This window comes from Aotus nancymaae, unplaced genomic scaffold (genome assembly GCF_030222135.1).
Source record: "Aotus nancymaae isolate 86718 unplaced genomic scaffold, 86718_ANA_hifiasm-v0.15.2.pri h1tg000004l, whole genome shotgun sequence".
Lineage (NCBI taxonomy): Eukaryota > Metazoa > Chordata > Mammalia > Primates > Aotidae > Aotus > Aotus nancymaae.
This window is the reverse complement of record NW_026988415.1, coordinates 67,768,199-67,789,989: the sequence shown is the minus strand read 5'-3', so window position 1 is coordinate 67,789,989 and position 21,791 is coordinate 67,768,199. Positions and strand designations below refer to the sequence as shown.

The window sequence follows — 21,791 nt, the reverse complement described above, 5'->3', positions numbered from 1 at the left end:
TTCTTGTTTAAATTCTCTTTTATCAGAGACTAGGACTGCAAAACCTGCTTTTTTAAAATTATTTTTTAGGCTCTCCATTTGCTTGCTAAATCTTCCTCCATCCCTTTATTTTGAGCCTATGTGGGTCTTTGCACGTGAGATGGGTTTCCTAAATACAGCACACCAATGGGTCTTGACTCTTTATCCAATTTGCCAGTCTATGTCTTTTGATTGAGGCATTTAGCCCATTTACATTTAAGATTAATATTGTCATGTGTGAATTTGATCTTGCCATTTTGATGCTAGCTGGTTGTTTTGCCCATTAGTTGACACAGTTTCTTCATAGTGTCAATGGTCTTTAAAATTTGGTATGTTTATGCAGTGGTTGGTACTGGTTGTTCCTTTCCATGTTTAGTGCTTCCTTCAGGAGCTCTTGCAAGGCAGGCCTGCTGGTGACAAAATCTCTCAGCAGTTGCTTGTCCATGAAGGATTTTATTTCTGCTTTGCCTACGAAGCTTAGTTTGGCTGGATATGAAATTCTGGGTTGAAATTTCTTTTCTTTAATGATGTTGAATATTGGTTCTCACTCTATTCTGGCTTTTAGGATTTCTGCTGAGAGATCCACTGTGAGTCTGATGGGCTTCCCTTTGTGGGTAACCCAACCTTTCTCTCTGGATGCCCTTAGTATTTTTTCCTTAATTCCAACCCTGGTGAATCTGACGATTATGTGCCTTGGGGTTGCTCTTCTTGAGGAATATATTTGTGGTGTTCTTTATTTCCTGTATTTGAATGTTGGTCTGCCTTGCTATGTTGGGGAAGTTCTCCTGGATAATATCTTGAGGAGTGTTTTCCAACTTGGTTTCATTCTCCCTGTCACTTTCAGGTACACCGATGAAATGTAGATTTGGTCTTATCACATAATCCCATATATCGTGGAGGCTTTGTTTATTTCTTTTCACTCTTTTTTCTCTAATCTTGTCTTCTGGGCTTTATTTCATTGAGTTGATCTTCAATCTCTGATACTCTTTCTTCCACTTGATTGATTTGGCTATTGAAGCTTGTGTATGCTTCACGAAGCTCTTGTGTTGTGTTTTTCAGCTCCATCAAGTTATTTATATTCTTCTCTGTGCTGGTTATTCTAGTTAGCATTTTGTCTAATCTTTTTTCAAGGTTCTTCATTTCCTTGCTTTGGGTTGCAACATGCTTCTTTAGCTCTGAGAAGTTTGCTATTACCCACCTTCTGAAGCCTGTTTCTGTCAATTCATCAAACTCATTCTCCATCTAGTTTTGTTCCCTTGTCAGTGAGGAGCTGTGATCCCTTGGAGGAGAAGAGTTGTTCTGGTTTTTGGCAATTTCACCCTCTTTGTGCTGGTTTCTTCCCATCTTTGTGGATTTACCTACTTTGGGTCTTTGAAGATGGTGACTTTTGGATGGGGTCTCTGAGTGGTCATCTTTCTCTTGATATTGAAGGTATTATTTTGTTTTCTTCTAATAGTCAGGCCCCTCTGCTGCTGTTCTGTTGGAGTTTGCTGGAGGTCCACTCCAGATGCTTCTTGCCTGGGAATCACCCATGGGGGCCACATAAAAGCAAAGATTGCTGCCTGTTCCTTCCTCTGGTAGCTTTGTCCCAGAAGGATACCTGTCAGATTTCATCCAGAGCTCTTCTTTATGAGGTGTCTCCCAGTCAGGATACATGGGGTCAGGAAGCCACTTGAGGCAGCAGTCTGTCCCTTCTCAGAGCTTAAGCGCTGTACTGGGAGTCCATTGCTCCCTTCAGAAGTTCCAGGCAGGGATGTTTGAGCCTGCTGAAGTGGAACCCATAACCATCCCCTTTCCCAGATCCTCTGTCAAGGTTAAGTTAGGGCTTTATTTATAAGTCCCTGAGGGGCTGCTGCCTTTTTCAGAGATGCCCTGCCTAGCAAGAAATAGAAATTCCATTTGACCCAGCAATCCCATTACTGGGTATATATCCAAAGGATTATAATTCATTCTACTATAAGGACATATGCACATGAATGTTCATTGCAGCACAGTTTACAATAGCAAAGACCTGGAACCAACCCAAATGCCCATCGATGATAGACTGGACAGGGAAAATGTGGCACATATACACCATAGAATATTATGCAGCCATTAAAAATGAGGAGTTCGCGTCCTTTGTAGGGACATGGATGAACCTGGAAACCATCCTTCTCAGCAAACTGACACAAGAACACAAAATCAAACACCGCATGTTCTCACTCATAGGCGGGTGTTGAGCAATGAGAACACATGGACACAGGGAGGGGAGCATTACACGCTGGGGTCTGTTGGGGGGAATAGAGGAGGGACAGCGGGGGGTGGGGAGTTGGGGAGAGATAGCATGGGGAGAAATGCCAGATATAGGTGTAGGGGAGGAAGGCAGCAAATCACACTGCCACGTGTGTACCTATGCAACAATCTTGCATGTTCTTCACATGTACCCCAAAACCTAAAATGCAATTAAAAAAAACCCAACAACAACAACAAAAAAGACAACCTAGATTAAACAATGGGTGAAGGACCTGAATAGACATTTCTCAAAAGAAGACATTCAAATGGCCAACAGGTGTGTGAAAGGATGCTCAACATCACTCATCTTTACAGAAATGCAGATCAAAACCACCATGAGATATCACCTTCCACCAGTTAGAATGGTTATTCTCAAAAAGTCAGAAGTTAACTAATGTTGGTGAGGATGTGGAGGAAAGGCAATTCTTATCCATTGTTAAGGGGATTTGAAGTGGTATTGCCATTACGGAAAACAGTATGAAGGTTTTTCAAAAACTGAAAAATAAAACTATTATATGATCTGGCAATCCCCCTTCTGTGTATACATCCAATAAAGTAAAGTCAGTACCTCATAGAGATATCTGCACTCCCGTGTTTACCGCAGCATTATTCACCGTAAGTAAACTATGGAAGTGTCTGTGGATGGATGAATGTATAAATAAATTGTGGGATAGATATACAATTGATTATTATTCGGTTTTAAAAAAGAAGGCCCTCCTGCCATTTACAACAACATGGATGAACCTTGAAGGATAATGTTAAGTGGTATAAGCAAGACGGAGAAAGAAAAATACTGCATGATCTCTCTTATGTGTGGAGTCTAAGACAAAGAGAGAGTCAGAGAATACAACAGTTGTTACCAGAGGCAGGCAGGGCAGGAGAAATGCAGGCCAAAGTGTACAAAGTAAGTAGTTATGTAAGATGAACAAATATAGAGATTTAAAGTACAGCATGGGGCCTATATTTAATAATATTATATTGTATACTGGAGATTTTCTAAGAGAGTAGATTTTAAGTACTCTTATCACACAAAAAAAGTAACTATGTGAGGTGATGTATTTGATAAATTGCTTACTTGTAATCATTTCACTATATATTTGTATTTCAAAACATCATGTTGTAAATCTTAAATTTTTACAATGAAAGAAAACAAATAAATAAGTATACATATTTAAAAACTAGAGTTATTCCTTTGCAAATGGAAAAAATCATGACTCTGCTGCTGGAGTCTTTATCAATGTCTCTGTTAACTTTACTGCATAGAGAATATTAACTGTGGCTATCTCCTGCAGATTTCCACGGATACTGCATCTCAAATAAATGACCACAATCAAAGAGTTCAGCAACTAATTTGAAAGGAGTGATACTTGGAAAATGGCAGAGGCTTTGCTACTACTGAAACAATAAAGAAACAGGAGTTTGAGAGCAGCCTGGCTAGCATGGTGAAACCCTGACTCTACTAAAAATACAAAAATAAGCCAGGCATGGTGACACACACCTGTAGTCCCAGCTAGTTGGAAGGCTGAAGCAGGAGAATCATTTGTACCTGGGAGGCAGAGGTTGCAGTGAGCTGAGATCGCATCACTGTACTCCAGCCTGGGCAACAGAGTGAGACTCCATCTCAAAAAAAAAAAAAAAAAAAAGGAACAGAACATTAAAAAAGGCACCAGAGCCATACCTAAAATGCAATAAAAAAATAAAAAATAAAAAATAAAAAAAAAATAAATAAATAAATAAAAAAAACTGAGAAATCAGCTGTACAAGAAATATTAAGGAACTAGGATTACTCCTACCCTCTTCACCCCGAGAAAGCTGAAGAAATTCTTTATGGGTTTCACATACAGGCAGGCTCTGACCCACAGCAGTTTTCATTTAAGAATCATCCTGACAATCATACCCAACGTACTATTCATGATACTTATGACAGGTAGAGCCATAGATGCCACCCATTCAATTTGAAGGAAATGGATCCCAATTTGAATAGAGCAGAAAGAGTTATATTGTAATCTTGAATTTTTATTATGTAAGCTACAGGAAAATTTATAATGAGCAAAAGTGGTAACAGAACAGACATCTCTGGATCATTTCCTCAAAAAGCTAAAATGCAGCCCCAAGTTTCTCAAAAGTCTTTAAAAAGATGCCTGTTAAATCTCCTCAGAAGACTACATGGATCTATAAACTGGGGATTTATGCATTTTCTATATATTTGTGCATTAACCTTTTTAATTTTCAAAAATGACATAATAGATGCCTATTTAAATCCCTTGATTTCATAAAGGTGTTTTTTTTTATCTTATAATTGGCTGTGTTAATATAAGGCAGGGATTTCAAAGAATATAAAGGCTTTATGTAGTTCCTGACTGTGATATTATATTTGTACCTAACAGGTTATTGTTAGAGTATTTTACAATTTTATATACACTTCAGAATGTTTGTTTTACATTATGCAATGTACAAGTACATTTTTTTTTTCTTTTGAGATGGAGTCTTGCTCTGTTGCCCAGGCTGCAGTGCAGTGGTGTGATCTCAACTCACTGCAACCTCCATCTCCTGGGTTCAAGCAATTCTCCTGCCTCATCCTCCCAAGTAGCTGGAATTACAGGTATGTGTCACCACACTCCTCTAACGTTTTTGTATTTTTTTGGTAGAGACAGGGTTTTGTCATATTAGCTAGGGTGGTCTCGAACTCCTGACCTGAGGTGATACGTTCACCTCAGCCTCCCAAAGTGCTGGGATTACAGGCGTGAGCCACTGTGCCTGGATGTACAAGTACATTTATAGTAAATGAAATGTCATATTTTGGGCTAGGAATAAAAATTCGACTTGTTTCCTAAAAGAAATTGTGTTCAACATGCACATGTAATTTCAACTTACAGCACCTTTCCTAGGAATCTAAGTTGTTAAAAAAGTAAGAAATGCTTGTACATGATTGTTATGCACAGAAAATGGGAGCAACTGAAGATAATATAGAATCAACCTGACACACAGCATGAGAACTTGCATTAGATACTAAAATGTGTTACAAGGGAGGATTGTGGAGTCTCCTTCAATGAACTTAAAAAAAAGATAACCCTCAGCTATCTACAATGGCATAGTCATCTTGCTAAAGCTAAAGGCACCTTACAGTCTATGATTTTATGATTAAGTACAAAGCAGTTGAATGCTTCAGATAACAAAATGGCATGCAATCACAGCACTGTCTCATATGTACTTGTCCAAAGGAGAGACATAGCATTGTAGTGGAAAAAACCCAGGATTTGGAATCAAGATATCTTGATATGTGAGGTTGGTTTGCTTCACATCTCTGAATTTTAGTTTCTTCAATTATAAAATGGGGATATTATTAATAACACTGCCTATCTAACCTGAAAGTTGTGAGGGTCAAAGTATATGAAGAAAAAGTATAGGAAAGCACATTACAAACTATAAAATAACATACTAGTTTTTAATAATTGAATATTTTTGAAAAGGTCTGGAATTGGAGACTGCTTCCAAAAATAACCTCTTTATGATGTGGTGATATATCTACATTTTAAGTATTCCACTTGACAACACAAAGCTCAGATATGAATAGTTTTTTCCATTGTGAATTATTTTAAACCAAGTAAAGACCTGTTAAGTCTTTGGCTTCTATTAGACTTTGGGTTTAATACCAAAATAAGGGTTGTTATCACTTGTGACTGCTGTAAGTAAAAGTCGGTTCAGAAAGATTGAAGACTGAAGGAAGATAGGTCAAAATATAGTGAATTTTCCAATAGTCAGCAGAAGAAAGTAAGGGAGTTGCTTGTATTGTAAGTTCTTTGGGATGAGCAAGAACTCTTTTCTTTTTTATCTATGGATTTGTGGCTGTTTTGTATTCCTTGGCTCTAGTAACATGCTTTTCTCTAAAACTAGATTTCCAGGTAATCAGGGCCTAGATAATCCAACTAGGTAAAAAATTAGAAAGGCTTGCTCTCCACCACTGCTCCCACTTCAGTGCTTTTCCATGTACTCATTTAGCCTCCTTCACTCCAGGTACAGTTTGTGATAGCTACTACAAGTTCCTACGCAAAATTGATGCCAGCTACTGCATTATTGGGAACAGTAGCCCAAAACTACTCTCTAATGGCTGGTATTAGCAACATAAGTAAACGTTGGAGGCACAGCAACAGGTGGAGACAAGGAATAGGGCTGGCAATGGGGATATATTACATGAGAACTCAACTTTTAGCTCTTTACAAAATACCTTAGGATGACCCAGTGACCTGGTAGGAGAAAGTTAAAATTTGCTTTCCTTTGCCCCTTTTCCTTTTAGAAAAGTAGACTACATGCATGTGTAGGCTTACCCCCATTACTATCTTTTAGTTTTTAGTGTATTTAAACTATACTGAAAAGAGAGTGAGTATACCATTTAAAAAAATTTAATCAGTGTGAATGAAGGAGGATGGAGAGAGGTGAATTGTTACCCATTGATTAAATCGAACTCCACATTCAAGCAAAGCAGTGCAAGTGACTATGCATCGGGATTGTTTAGAAATCCATATATATCCAGGTTTATATCTGACTGGTGATATAAATCATGGAATCACATATCTGGTAAGGACCTCCCAAGCTGCCATCTAATCTTATTTAAACTACCCATGGTTACTAAACAAATCTGGCCATACTTACTCTCCTCTATCCATAGGACACTTGAGGTTGACATGCTTATAAAGTCTTTCTGGACCCTATTTACTCACCACATTACATTGATTGTATTAATGTGGACTTCACAGTCTTTGACCCTGCTTACCTCGGTTGTCATCCTCATTGTCTTCCCAGGGTTCTTCATTTGCTAGCAGTGGGTCCTGTGACTCATTCCTAGACCTCATAGGGAAGGAGTGTCCATCACCAGGGCTGGTTGGAAAAGAAAGGCAGTGACTTATTGCAGCTGACATAGACTTTTGTAAAGGTCATAATCCTCTTAAAAACAAGAGGCGGTTTCTTAGGCATATTTAGTCTTATTGTCTAAGGCCATAGTGGAATGGGCTCTTACAATAGCATCATTTAGTTGCTGTATTGCTCTTGGTTTCCATATATTATTTGTGTGCCTGCATCATTAACGTCTTGTTTGTAAGCAACTCTTTAATTTGCTTCCCAAAATGCCCAGTATGGCAATATTCATACACAGCAAACTTCATACATATCACTTAGTGATGATGATACCAATTTATATCCCATTATTTTACTGCTTTGATTCTAAGTTTTCAAGAAAGTTGACCAGTCTCTGAAACACTGAATACAGTGGAGATAAGCTGGTGTGAACTGGTGAAAGACAATGCCTGAATGCACCATTATTTATTTGATTTGCATGGCAGAAAGTTTATTAGAAACTAGGAAAAAGAGTCAGATTGAGCCATATCTCTAGAGTGCAGATTTCGGGGGCAATTATGCACCTGTGGGGTCCTGCTTTGTGGCTACCTATGGTAAGTTAGGGTCAACTCCCTGGTTAATTTCTGGCTGCTAATGGATGGGATGTATTGGAAGGAACTGAGCTGGCCCTGGCCTTAGGTTACAGTTTGAACAGTTCAGTTTAGGTATCTGAATGCATTCCAAATTTAAGTATAGATGACTTTCGATGCTACCTATGCCTTTTCTCCTGTTCATGTATGTGGTTAATTGAAAGTCGACAGATTTTATTGATAGTACTTTAAAGAGAATGTAAGTATACTGATTATAAGTGAACGGGCTTTGATTTTTGATTTTGTTCTTTATTCCAGAGAAGACTCATTTTATACCTCCCTTTGATGTGGTGATGATGTGTGCATATTTGTGTATGTGAGTATGTGAATAGAGTGTAGGTAATATCTAGTAACAGTTATTAATGAATATTGCCCAATGACATAGTTTTGCCTTATGATTTATAAACTGAATAGTAGGATACACCACATCTCTGAAATAAATGAGCTTGTAAAATACTAACTGGTACACAGGAAGTATCAAGGCAATCAATGAAGGGGAAAAGAAATTTTTCCTTAATTGCCACACTACCCACAACAAAGTTTCCTCAACTAAATGAACATAAATGTATCCCTGTCTAAGGAAGGGACCATAAGGTGGCTGCAAGAAGGTGGCAAACAAGCTCTGCTCCAGAGCTAGTTTAGTTGATGGTTGTTCAATCTGGTTAACAAAGTCATTCAGAGAATACAAGCTTGACTGTTTATTTCTCATACACTGCTTTCCCTGAATTCTTGTTGCAGTCCTAAGAATTACCTACAACCTCTAAATTAATCTTTGTTCTTGCTTTTTATATTTTTTATTCATAAAATAATATTAGCATTAATGACAAAATATGAAAAATGGAGAAAAGATAAATAACTTCTAACTTTTTTGGTATATTTCTCTTCTGCTGTTTTTCTTCTATATATATTTATGTTCTTAATCACAGTGTATTGGATTTTTCATTAGCATTTAAAATATAGTAAGCATTGTCCCTTTTTGTGAAATAGGCTTTATAACCATTACTTTTGATTATATAATATTCTACCCAGTATACACACACACGCATATATATATAAATATATATATATATATAAATACACACACACACACACACACATTTATTTATCCATTCCCATATTATTGGATATTTAGGTTGTTTCCTAATTATTGGCTATAAATAATGCTGTGATGAACATTTTTGTGCATAGTTTGTTTCTGTCTTTAGGATAGATTCAATTCCCAGAAATGTAATTATTGAGATGTTGGACATGTAGATTCTTATGGTTTTTGATAGGTATTACCAAATTCAGCTATAAAAGATTGGTAGTTCCACTGTACATTGCCACAAAGAAAGCATGAGAATGTCTATTTTATCATACCCTCACCTCTTTATTTGTCTTTACTAACCTAGAAACGAAGAATTTGGGGAATAGAGTTTCACATTGGGCTGATACCTGCTGCATACTGCAATCAAAATTGAATTTGCCACTTTAAGGCATGGTCTACCACTAACTTCTTCCACTGGTAATATTTACTCACCTGGACCCAATAGGTATTAACCAGAACTTCTTCTTATCTCCAAACACCTGCTGGATATTCTTGATGAAGCCAAGGTTGAACCCATTTTTCTCTGGGCCATTTGTAAACACTGGAGTGCAGAAGGCCTCTAAGGCAGGGCAGGAGAGTTGAAGAAAAGAGAAAGAAAACAATGAAGAAACAAATTTTGGCATAGTCTTGATTTTACAATTCTCCATTTATGTGACTTGGTTCTATGATATCTTTTTGCTGTGGTAGCACAGACCCCTCATTTTTAGTTATTGCTAAATTACTTAGTAAAAACCAGTTTAATCACTTATCACAAACTAAGCTTGTTATTGCATATAAAGAATTAGCACTCTCTTTGTAAAACACAGAGGAAACACATGATGGTAGAAATAATTAAGCAGCCATGGGGGTAGTATGTATTTTGTACTGCTGAATTTAGAGTATAGGAACAGATTTAACAGCACTTTATTTGAATCTAAGTGGCAACAATAGCAAAATGGCCTCCATCTTTAGAGCTGGGAAGAAAGTAATGACACATAAAGAGATGGTAATGACATTGATTTGGTTTTGAAACATTTCAAAAATGAAAGTGTTGATGCTGAAGCCTGCAATGTAAGAAACTGAGTTTTACTTCAGATAAAATATCAATTGGTGAGCCATAATCACTTCAAAGACTATAAAGAATGGGACCATGTTAGCGCACAGTATTTTTAGACACACAGTAATCCCATTAAGCAAATGCTTTCACTGTTGGACTCTAGCTGCATCTGACTGTTTCTCATTTGTTCTTTGTTTTCAGACTCTGTTATCACGAAGCTTTTAGTGGTTTTCCACTTTGTAGCTGTTCTCTAAGCCAAATGTGCTAATCTACCACCACTGCAACTAGGGGCTACATATATATTTGGTTGATAAAATGGGTACAAATACTTTATTTTTAAAAAACAGATATAGGGTCTTGTTCTGTCACCCAGGCTGGAGTGCAGTGGCACAATCTTAGCTCACTGCAGCCTTAAACAGACCCCCTCTAGGGTCAATAAATCTTCCCATCTTACCTTACTGAGGAGTTGCAGCCACAGGCATGTGCCACCACACCTAGCTAATGATTATTATTTTTAAATACTTTATTATTTTAGGATCAGGGTACATCTGCAAGTTTGTTTTAAAGATAAATTTGTGACTTGGGAGTTTGCTGTACACATTGTTTTGTCACCCAGGTACTAAGCATAGAATCCAAGTGTATTTTTTTTCTGAACCCCTCTCTCCTCCAATACTCCTCCCTCCCTTAAGTAGGCCCCAGTGTCTGTTGTTCCGTTCCTTGTGTCCATGTGTACTCAGTCTTTAGCTCCCACTTGTAAGTGAGAACATGTAGTATTTGATTTTCTGTTCCTGAGTTAGTTCACTTAGGATAATGGCTTCAAGCTTCATTTGTGTTGCTGCAAAAAAACAGGATCTCGTTCTTTTTTATGGCTGCATAGTATTCATGTTGTATATGTACCACATTTTCTTTATCTAGTTTGCCATTGATGGACGTTTAGGTTGATTCCATGGCTTTGCTATTGTGAAATGTCACCCAGCTGATTATTTTAATTTTTATTTGTAGAGATGTGGTCTTGCTATGTTGCTCAGGCTGGTTTCAAACTCCTGAGCTCAAATGATTCTCCGGCCTTTGCCTCCTAAAGTGCTGGGACTACAGGAGTGAACCATCATGCATGGTCAACAGATGAAAATACTTTCTTAGCTGTTAGCATCATTAGCAAATAAATTCCCAATGTGTAGTAGCTTGTGCACTAAACTTTTCTCAAATCCATCCTAGCTAAACATTCAACATTCAAAACTTGTATATTTTATCCTCACTCCTCATGTACTGATTTGTACACAATGTAAATGCTTATTTCACCATCAATGAAATAAAATGTACTGGAATCCATCAGAAATACAGTTTTCCAAATAATAGCCTATAGAGTAACTGACAGAAAATATGTTCTTTATTTTACTAATTTTCTAGAAAACAATTTGTTCAATGTATTTTTCTCATTCCCACAGTACCTAAAGAGCCCCTTGATGACTGCAGATATTCACTGATTTGTTTGTTTCTCAAGACTTGGATTCTTGTTGTGGTTGGTTTGGATTTTTTGCCAGGGCTCTGTTTTTAGATGTGCATAATAAATTCTGACATTCTCTTCTGTACTGATTCTTTCTTTAATTTTTTCACGTGAACACCTTTTAGAAATCTTCTGAGCTATAAACCTTGGTAGCTATTACCCGGTATACACTATAAAAAACAATTTTCTGTGTGGGGTTTCATTAAAAAATATTATCAGTTAGCCTATAAGCTTCATTCACTATGCCTTTCTAGTTTGGTAAAATGTATTTTCATCTGTCTCAGTTTGGGGGTAGAAGGATGTTATTGCAGCTAAAATCCTTCACTGGAAGTTTTACTTGGGAACAATCCACGGGTCAGTCTGATATACATTAATATGTTTTTTCCTAATCGTAATGTTGTCTTACCTAAGGTGGTTTTGTTTCTGCTGACAAGCCAACAATGGTAACCAAAGAGAATCACAAGGCTGACAAAAAACATGCAGGCCACAAAGAGGAGAAAAAGGACATGGAACTTAGAGCGAACACTGGGTAATTCCCCCTAGAAAAGAAACAATAAACAAACAAAAGATTAAAGTGGAAAAGCATGGCTAGTTTTTTTTTAATATATAGGTTAGCAGTTTTTCATATGTATAAAATGTCTAGCTGTAATTTTAAAAATAGATTCTGTAAAATTTTTATAATATGGTTCTTTAGGTTAATGATGGTATCTATGAGTATGCTCTCAGCCTACAAAGCCTAAAATGGATCCTTGAATTCATATGCCTTATCCTCTTGCCTCAGTGTAAGTTATTCTGGAATTCTTTATATATCATGTTTCCTTGGACATGTGTGTGTTAAAAATGTCACAGTGATGTATGTAAGAAGTTAAAACATATAGGTAGAATTTAAAAATCTCCTACTCATAAATCATAACCTGATTTTTAAAGCTGTTGTAAATTTTGTGTGGTTGTTTTTTAAAGCTGAGGTAGAACGTGCTGGTGTATTACATCCTGTGAAACAGCTGTCTAGACAGTAAAAATCAAGCAGAATTTTTACAGGCAAATGTAAAAGTAGGTAGCTACAGATTTTGATAGTTATCTAGGACATCTTATTTTCCATGTGGCACAAGCCTTTTTTTCCTACATGCGGCCTAGACCAGAATGAATGTTATAAAGTTCTGTATCATGTGCAGCATGTAACATTTATCTTCTGAAGACAATCTTAGAAAACATTTTCAATTTTGGAGTGAATAGTTCGGGGAATGACTAATATTTATTTCCTTCTTCCCTGTGATGATTATTGTTTCAGTGTGATGAATCACTTTGAAATATTTCTAATTGCTCTCTAGTAATAAAGTTAAACATGATTCTTAAGTCAAGTGGACCTTAACTTCCGAATGATCTAGTTCTACTCCAATTTGGAAGGAGAAAGTTAAGGCTTGGCAATACTTGGCAAGTCCAGATCGTACAGATTTTTTTGTTCTCGAGAGAATATTTTTATTCATTTTTAAGTATGGAAATATTGGGAATCTTCCAGGTTGTATACTGAAGGATGAAAATAAGGATGCTTCCCCTTATCTTCAGCCAGTCAGACGCTGTCAGCTGAGTGGGGGTCCAGGTGAAAACTGCATAGGGACAGAGCAGCCCAGGAAAGAGCTACCTCAAGAACTTCAATCTTCAGGAATATTTATCTGAAACTCTCCTTTTTGAAATGATCCCTCTATAAATTCTTGGCCTAAGCACCCAAATTGAAATAGATTGGGGGTTTTGTTTTATTTTGAACTTATAGAAAAGACTCCATATATTGCCTTGCAGTTGGCTTTGCCTTGACTGTGTTTTTGCTTTCACAGTCTTTAGATTTTGAAGAATGTTTAAAAAATATTTTAAAGCTCACATTTATTTTATTTCTTATTTTTTTCACATATAAATGGATAGTAGAAAATGGCTGGACAAGAGGGACTGATATAAAGTCAGTCCACAGTCTGTGTGGCTGAGTTGAAGTCTGTTCCCTCACCCCAACTCAATTACTCTTAAAGAACACTTTTCTGTCTGCCAAACCATATCTACTACGTTATCCCTTGATAAGAGTTCTTCTGAAACTTTTTTCTTTTGTTAGAAGAGGGTGATAGCCCTATGTTTAAAAATACCTTCTCAGGAGATAACCAAGCTAAATCACTCAAAGCAATAGCCATCAGAGACAGATCAGATGAATACTGGCTGAATAATGCTATTATCTTGTTTCTAAAATAATTAATAGCTCTGAGGAGATTCATGGCTCAATATAGGAGGTATGTATTAGTACTTTTTTGCATAAGGCAAAGGTCAATCTCTTATCAAAGTAGCTATTGCTTAATATTGAGAAGAGAGAAATAATCAGATGGTTTTCTGAATTCTTTATTCCCATGGAGCTAGAGCTTCTCTAAAGCAGAGCCATAATGGGTAGTAGGACATGGTACAGTGTGTAAGATCACTGGGCTTAGGGTCAGATTTAGGTCAAAGTCCTAACTTTGAAATTTACAAGCTGGGTAATCATAGACAAGTCACTTAACTACTATGAGCCTCAGTTTTTATCGTCTTTGAATGAGACTAATAATTAATGCTTTGCCTACTTCACAGGGTTGTGGTAAGGATAAGATGAGATAAGGAGTATGAAAGTGCTTTAAAAACTGTAAAGTACTACACAAATGAAGGTTGCTATTGTTAGGAGCACAGCTTGTTTCCTTGATACATGGATTTCAAAATACATGGCAGTGTTTACTTTTTATTTTAAGGGGAGATTCAATTTAAACTGAGAAAGCCATCCCTAAGCTACACTGAAGTGTTACCTGGCTAAAGAGACAGCAAAGGAGCATTTCTCTGAACTGTCAATGCCCTTTTCATTTTAGGACAAGCCAGGACAGATTCTCTTGCCTCTCATCTGTCAGGCATGAGGTAGTCTATTGTGGGAAAAAAAAAATGAGGGAAGGGAATAGAGAACAAGATTATCTTCACTCTTGGTATTACTTGTAAATACTGGCACATTTCTGAAGATTAATTCATATCCAAATATTATCTTTCCAAAATGAAAAAAGCATATAACACCTGGCTGGCACTGTGATATTTGATTATTGGCTAAGTGGGCTAAAGGCAAAATGTGTGAAATGCATTATTGTTTATTTTGTTACGAGGGTAAAAGGTGGTTCCTAAACAGTAGCCTACTGTGTTAAGCACCAAAAAAGGTCTGTAGTGAAGACCAAGGCTGACACTTTCCCTGCGGATTGGACAGAGCAGATTTTCTTCACATTCAGGGTAGTAGCTCAGTATGTGGATTTTATAATAATCATGTGCTGTGGAACGGGACAAAGGAAGAGACGATGAAGCATTTTATATTTGCAGAAAATTTATGAAAAAGTTTTATTTCTGCATAAACTTTTGTGTCCCTGAGTTAGTGATTATTACATCTATTATATAATTCCTTATTCTTTTTTTTTTTTTTTTTTTTTTTTTGAGACGGAGTTTCGCTCTTGTTACCCAGGCTGGAGTGCAATGGCGCGATCTCGGCTCACCGCAACCTCCGCCTCCTGGGTTCAGGCAATTCTCCTGCCTCAGCCTCCTGAGTAGCTGGGATTACAGGCACGCGCCACCATGCCCAGCTAATTTTTTGTATTAGTAGAGACGGGGTTTCACCATGTTGACCAGGATGGTCTCGATCTCTTGACCTCGTGATCCACCCGCCTCGGCCTCCCAAAGTGCTGGGATTACAGGCGTGAGCCACCGCGCCCAGTCTAATTCCTTATTCTTAAAGTTATTAAATATCTGAACTAATTAAGCAAGTTGAAGGGGAAATGGAAAGCACACATCACTATAATTTTCTACACTATCTTTTCTATATTACTAGGGATCAATGCACTAATTAATAATTTAAATATTCTTGGCTATTTCAGTTCCTATTGCCTTCGTTTTCTTTTTTCTTCAGTTTATTACAATCTATATTCTGGTCACTGAATTCATGTTCTTTCTCTACAGCTTTATGTCTCCATTTGAGGTGAGATATTCCTGTTATACAGGCTTTTTTTTGTGCAATTCCTAAATAACTAGTAGCTCTGTCCACATCTGTCTTTTGATATTCAGGTTCACTTTGGACAGCCTTTATCATGGATGTCTTAGTAATTGTACTGGAGCTGCGGGGAAGAGATATCTCTGGGGGTCTACTAGTATGAAATTTAGAAAGAATATTTTTCACTATACTTCTGCCGGGCCTTGTATCCATATGTAAATTTTAAAAAATCTGCTTTGTTTTTCTTTTTAGGAAGTAGTTGGATATGATTGATATCTTCAAGTAGATGAAAAGGCTTTTTTGAGATTTCATTATAATTATTAGAATCATATTTTGAAAGGTAAAGCACTTTCAACATCTGTTTCATTTGATCTTGGCAATGAGCCAGTGAAACAGGTAACAGATCCTGTATCAGATCTCATTTTTTCTAATTGCTAACATAGTGTTTGTCACACAAAGTTAAAAAAAAAAAAAAAAAAAAAAAAAACAGAAAAACCCTCCCCATTTCATTTTGTTCATATGTGAAGATAAGTCAATATATCTTTCTGTCCAGTAGGAATTCTGTCACTCTCCTTTGAATAGGGAATTAGGAAATATTTTCTAACAACAGGGGAGTGATCTGTTAGCCTTTTTCATAGGAAACTAGGGATTTAAAATTAGTTTCAACATTTTTCAAATCTGTAACTGGTAAAAAGTGGATCTTTAAAACTCAACTGGAGAAATACATTGTAAAGAATCAGTAGGAGTCAAGAGATTAGGTTCCTCAAGGCCTTAGCAAGATTCGCATGTGTGACAGAAACTTAACTAGAATCTTTAAATAACAGCTTCCTAAATCTCAGAGTGTTCAATATAGAAAACCTGTTTTTAGTGCCTTATCTTCTGGTTACTTCAACAGTATAAGCTATTTAAAAATGTAAAAAGATAGAGGGTGAACAATGTCACAAATTGGAGTGGGTGTGCATTTGTTCTGGGGCGACCCTTCAGGATATTTTTAACTTACTCTCCAGTATTTGATGAAATAGCTGAAGACTGTTGTAGCAATGTACAGGCAGTAGAGAACAGAGTAAGCTAAGAATTGAAGGAAGAATTTGTAGTTGGAAAATCCAATGCAGTTATTAACCCTAAAAAAAAGAAAAACTAATTTGAAATCCACAACTCTTGATTGAGAGCACACTGATACATAAATGAACTAAGCAATGGAATCATGCTAGTTCTGCTGCTTCATTATGTGTCTTGTAAAAGCCCAATAGAGATAGAAGTCCCTTAATAAGAACAGACTGGAAAAAACAAGTTCATGTCTCACTTGTTTCTTCTTTTATTTACAGACACAGTAACACCTGGCCTACCTAATAACTCTGGACTGGTTCCTGACACATCCAAGCAAACCTGATCCTGGTTGCTAAAAATGTATTACAGTTTTAGCAGCTATACTTGGTACAGTTGTGGCATGTTCTTTTTGTAGTTAGGTGATTTTAGACTGGCTCTCTGAGTCTGATATATAAAATTTGGAAAATTGCTGAATTTAACATTCTAGAATATTTCAAACATCAAGGCATCTAGAAACAGAACTGAATTGTTAAATGTCAAAAGGAGAAATGTTTGTGCTTTATTTCATTACTAGGCTCAATTGCTAAAGTTAATGAATAGGAGACCATTAGCTTTGTAACTTCAGGCATTCACTACTATACCTTTAGTTTTATATTTATTCTTGCTTTAAAATGTTACCCCTCCCCTTTCCCCTACAGAAATATAAAACCCAGTGATTATGGTGGTAGAAACAGGCATGTGACAACTATGCTTAGAAAAGTGCATATAATTGAGCAACTTTGACCCTTTTATCAGAGAGAAACGAATCAAACACACATACCAGGGGCAGTGATGATCCATTTTTAACACACACCTACAAAGGGGACAAAATACAATGTGATAAGTCAGGCTATGGAAATGAAGCAACGCCTCATAATTAAACTCAAAGTTTCACCTGTATTTTTACATGGTTCCAGTACACCCATTCTCAGATTTCCACTATAGTAACTCCAAAACTATGGCCCTCAGTTGTCCCTAGGATGAAGCAATCACAACACTTTATGGGATCATGTCAGCAGCAAGTTACATGCCTGTAAGTCCAACCTTTCAAAGGGATTGAGAACTTAAGATTATTAATACAGAGAAAAGGTCCAAGATGTCTCCTATCATTTTGTTCAATACATAGTTTAATAAAAATACAGAAGAAAACATATAAGAAAAAACATAGCCTCTATCTGAATCAAAGGTAAGAGAACTATGGGTGGAATAGTGCTCAAGAGGAAAGGCATGAAGATTACACGTATCAACATAAAAATGGGGTTTACAAAGCTGGAACAATTTGGGCAACAAAATAAAATGGGAGAAGATCCAAGATGGCCAATTAGGAGCAGCTCAGGATTGCAGCTCCCAGTGAAAGTGCAGAGAGTGAGTGGACGCTGCATTTCCAGAAGTATTTTTATTGCCTACAGAGCAGGAGAGTCCTAGGCGGAGGAGCCCCATGGGTCGCCAGTGCACCTGTTTTGTGGGCGCGCTGGCGCGGTGGTTCTCCGTACAAAATACTCTGGTCTGGGTGCCATTTTAGCTGGTGAGAGGAGCTCCAGAAAGGGACAGTTACCCATTCAGCTGATTAAAAAAGGGGACTGAAACAGAGAGTCAGGCCAGGAGATTCCCAGGCAAAAAAGCTCAACGAATCTCAGCATCGCTGTTACAGCTGGAGCAATGGGTCGCCGCATGGGAAACCACACAGATCTCGGCGCCTTTGCAACAGGCGACTGGAACACCTGGGAGAGTCAACTATTCAACTAAAAAAAGAAAAGGCTCTGAGACAGGGAGCCAGGTGATCAAGATTGGCTGGTCCCACCCCCATAAAAAAAATAGCAATTGGAAATGCTCTGGGTTGAGAGTTTCACATCAAGCACAGCTGAACCCAGGATGGTCCAGCTCTGTGGGGGAGGGGCATCCGGCATTACCGAGGCACTCCACCACTATGGAGGTAGTCCACCATTGCTGAGGCAGCCTGCCATTGCTGAGGCAACCCACCATTACAGAGAGAGTCCACCATTACAGAGGTGGGCCGTTGCAGAGGCAGTTCTAACTACACCCATGTAAACAGGACTGCAGGGAAATTCACATGGCAGCTGGGTGGAGCCCACAGTAGTTCAGCAAAGCCTCTGTAGGCAGACAGTGACTAGGTTGCCTCCTTGCTGGGCAGGGCAGCCATGAAATAAAGGCAGCAGCACAACAGAAACTCATAAATACAGCCCTAACTCTCCGGGACAGAACACCTGGGAGAAAAAGGGGGTTTATGAGTTCTGCTGTAGCAGGATTAAATGTACCTGCCCAGCAACTCTGAATGAAAAACAGAGCTCACAGCTCAGCACTCGAGCTCCTATAAAGGACAGACTGTCTCTTCAAGCAGCTCCATGACACCCATATATCCAAACAGTCACCTCTAAAGGAGAGATCAGACTGACATCTGGCGGGTATCCTTCTGGGACAAAGATAGCAGAAGAATAACTGGTAGCAATCCTTACTGTTCTAAAACTGCTGCAGGTGATCCCCAGGCAAGCAGGGCCTGGAGTGGACCTCAGCAGTCCTATAGCAGAGGGGTCAGACTGTTAGAAGGAAAACTAACAGAAATAACTTCATCATCAACGAACTGAACGTCCACTCAGAGACCCAATCTGAAAGTCAGCAACTACAAAGATGACAGGTGGATAAATACACAAAGATGGGAAGAAACTAGCGCAAAAAGGATGAAAACAGCCGAAACCAGAATGCCTCTCCTCCTACAAGTGATCACAACTCCTCACCAGCAAGGGAACAAGGCTGAATGGAGAATGAATGTGATGAAATGACAGAATCAGACTTCAGAAGGTGGGTAACAAAAAAATTCCATGAGCTAAAAGAACATGTTCTAACCCAATGCAAAGAAACTAAGAATCTTGAAAAAAGATTTGATGAAATGCTAATGAGAAAGGACAACTTAGAGAGGAATATAAGTGAACTGATGGAGCTGAAAAACACAACACAAGAACCTTGGGAAGCATGCACAAGTTTCAACAGCCGAATTGACCAAGCAAAAGAAAGGATATCAGAGGTCGAAGATCAACTCAATGAAATAAAATGAGAAGGCAAGATTAGAGAAAAAAGAGTAAAAAGGAATGAACAAAGTCTCCAAGAAATATGGGACTATGTGAAAAGACCTAATCTACGTTTGATAGGTGTACCTAAGTGTGATGAAGAGAACAAATCCAAGCTGGAAAATACTCTTCAGGATATTAACCAGAAACACTTGCCCAACCTAGCAAGGCAGGCCAATATTCAAGTCCAGGAGATACAGAGAACACCACAAAGACATTCCTCAAGAAGAACAACCCCAAGGTACATAATCATCAGATTCACCAGGGTTGAAATGAAGAAGAAAATGCTAAGGGCAGCCAGAGAGAAAGGTTGGGTTACCCACAAAGGGAGGCCCATCGGATTCACAGCAGATCTCTCACCAGAAACCCTACAAGCCAGAAGAGAGTGGGGGCCAATATTCAACATCCTTAAAGAAAAGAATTTTCAACTCAGAATTTCATATCCAGCCAAACTAAGCTTCATAAGTGAAGGAAAAATAAAATCCTCTGTGAACAAACAGGTACTCAGAGATTTCATCACCACCAGGCCCACTTTACAAGAGCTCCTGAAACAGTCACTACACATAGAAAGGAACAACCAGTACCAGTCACTCCAAAAACATACGAAATGGTAAAGAGCATCAACACAATAAATAATCTGCATCAACTAATGTGCAAAACAGCCAGCTATCATTAAAATGGCAGTGTCAAATTCACATGTAACAATATTAACCCTAAATGTAAATGGACTACATGTCTCAATCAATAGACACAGACTGGAAAATTGGATAAAAAGCCAAAACCCATCAGTGTGCTGTATCCAGGAAACCCATCTCACATGCAAGGATACACAAAGGCTCAAAATAAAGGGATGGAAGAAGATTTACCAAGCAAATGGAGAGCAAAAAAAAAGCAGGAGCTGCAATTCTCATCTCTGATAAAATAGACTTTAAAGCAACAAAGATCAAAAGAGACAAAGAAGGACATTACATAATGGTAAAAGGATCAATGCAACACGAAGCACTAACGATCTTAAATATACATGCATCCAATACAGGAGCACCCAGACACATAAGGCAAGTTCTTAATGACTTACAAAGAGACTTAGACTCCCATACAATAATAGTGGGAGACTTCAACACACCATTGCCAATATTAGACAGATCAACAAGACAGAAAATTAACAAGGATATCCAGGACTTGAACTCAGACCTGGAACAAGCAAACCTAATAGACTTTTACAGAACTCTCCACCCCAAATACACACAATATACATTCTTCTCAGCATCAAATCACATCTACTCTAAAATTGACCATATAATTGGAAGTACATCACTCCTCAGCAAATGCAAAAGAACGGAAATCATAACAAACACTCACTCACACCACAGTGCAAACAAGTTAGAACTCAGAATTCAGAAACTAACTCAGAACTGCACAGCTTCATGGAAACTGAACAATTGGCTCTTGAATGTTGACTGGATAAACAATGAAATGAAGGCAGAAATAAAGATGTTGTTCGAAACCAACGAGAATGAAGACACAACATAGCAGAATCTCTGGGACACATTTAAACCAGTTTCTAGAGGAAAATATATAGCGGTAAGTGCCCACATGAGAAGAAAGGAGAGATCTAAAATTGACACCCTATCGTCAAAATTGAAAGAATTAGAGGAGGAAGACCAAAAAAACTCAAAAGCTAGCAGAAGACAAGAAATAACTAAGATCAGAGCAGAAATGAAGGAGATAGAGACACAACTCTTCAAAAAATCACTAAATCCAGGAGCTGGTTTTTCAAAAAGATCAACAAAATAGACAGACCACTAGCCAGATTAATAAAAAAGAAAAGAGAGAATAACCAAATAGATGCAACAAAAAACGATGAAGGGGATATCACCACAGATTCCACAGAAATTCAAACCATCATCAGAGATTATTACAAACAACTCTATGCACATAAACTAGGAAACCTGGAAGAAATGGATAAATTCCTGGACAGTAGTCTCCTCCCAAGCCTAAACCAGGAAGAAGTCGAAACCCTGAATAGACCAATAACAAGGTCTGAAGTCGAGGCAGCAATTAAGCGCCTACCACCCAAAAAAAGCCCAGGTCCAGATGGGTTCACAGCCGAATTCTACCAGACATACAAAGAGGAGCTGGTACCATTCCTTCTGAAACTATTCCAAATAATCCAAAAACAGAGAATCCTTCCCAAATCATTTTATGAGACAA

The 21,791-nt window shown here is 37.8% G+C and overlaps 1 protein-coding gene across 5 annotated transcripts in view; it reads right to left on the bottom strand.

Moving 5' to 3' along the window:
- ZDHHC15 (zinc finger DHHC-type palmitoyltransferase 15) overlaps positions 1-21,791 on the bottom strand; it is a 137,209-nt gene that overhangs the window by 49,599 nt on the left and 65,819 nt on the right. For all 5 annotated transcript variants that reach the window (XM_012455771.3, XM_012455770.3, XM_012455772.3 and 2 more), the window contains 5 exons: positions 17,279-17,311; positions 16,412-16,532; positions 11,803-11,935; positions 9,289-9,415; positions 7,061-7,164 (listed from right to left, as the gene is read on the bottom strand). In XM_012455771.3, coding sequence (XP_012311194.2) covers positions 7,061-7,164; positions 9,289-9,415; positions 11,803-11,935; positions 16,412-16,532; positions 17,279-17,311 — 518 coding nt within the window. The remainder of the gene's footprint in view (positions 1-7,060; positions 7,165-9,288; positions 9,416-11,802; positions 11,936-16,411; positions 16,533-17,278; positions 17,312-21,791) is intronic.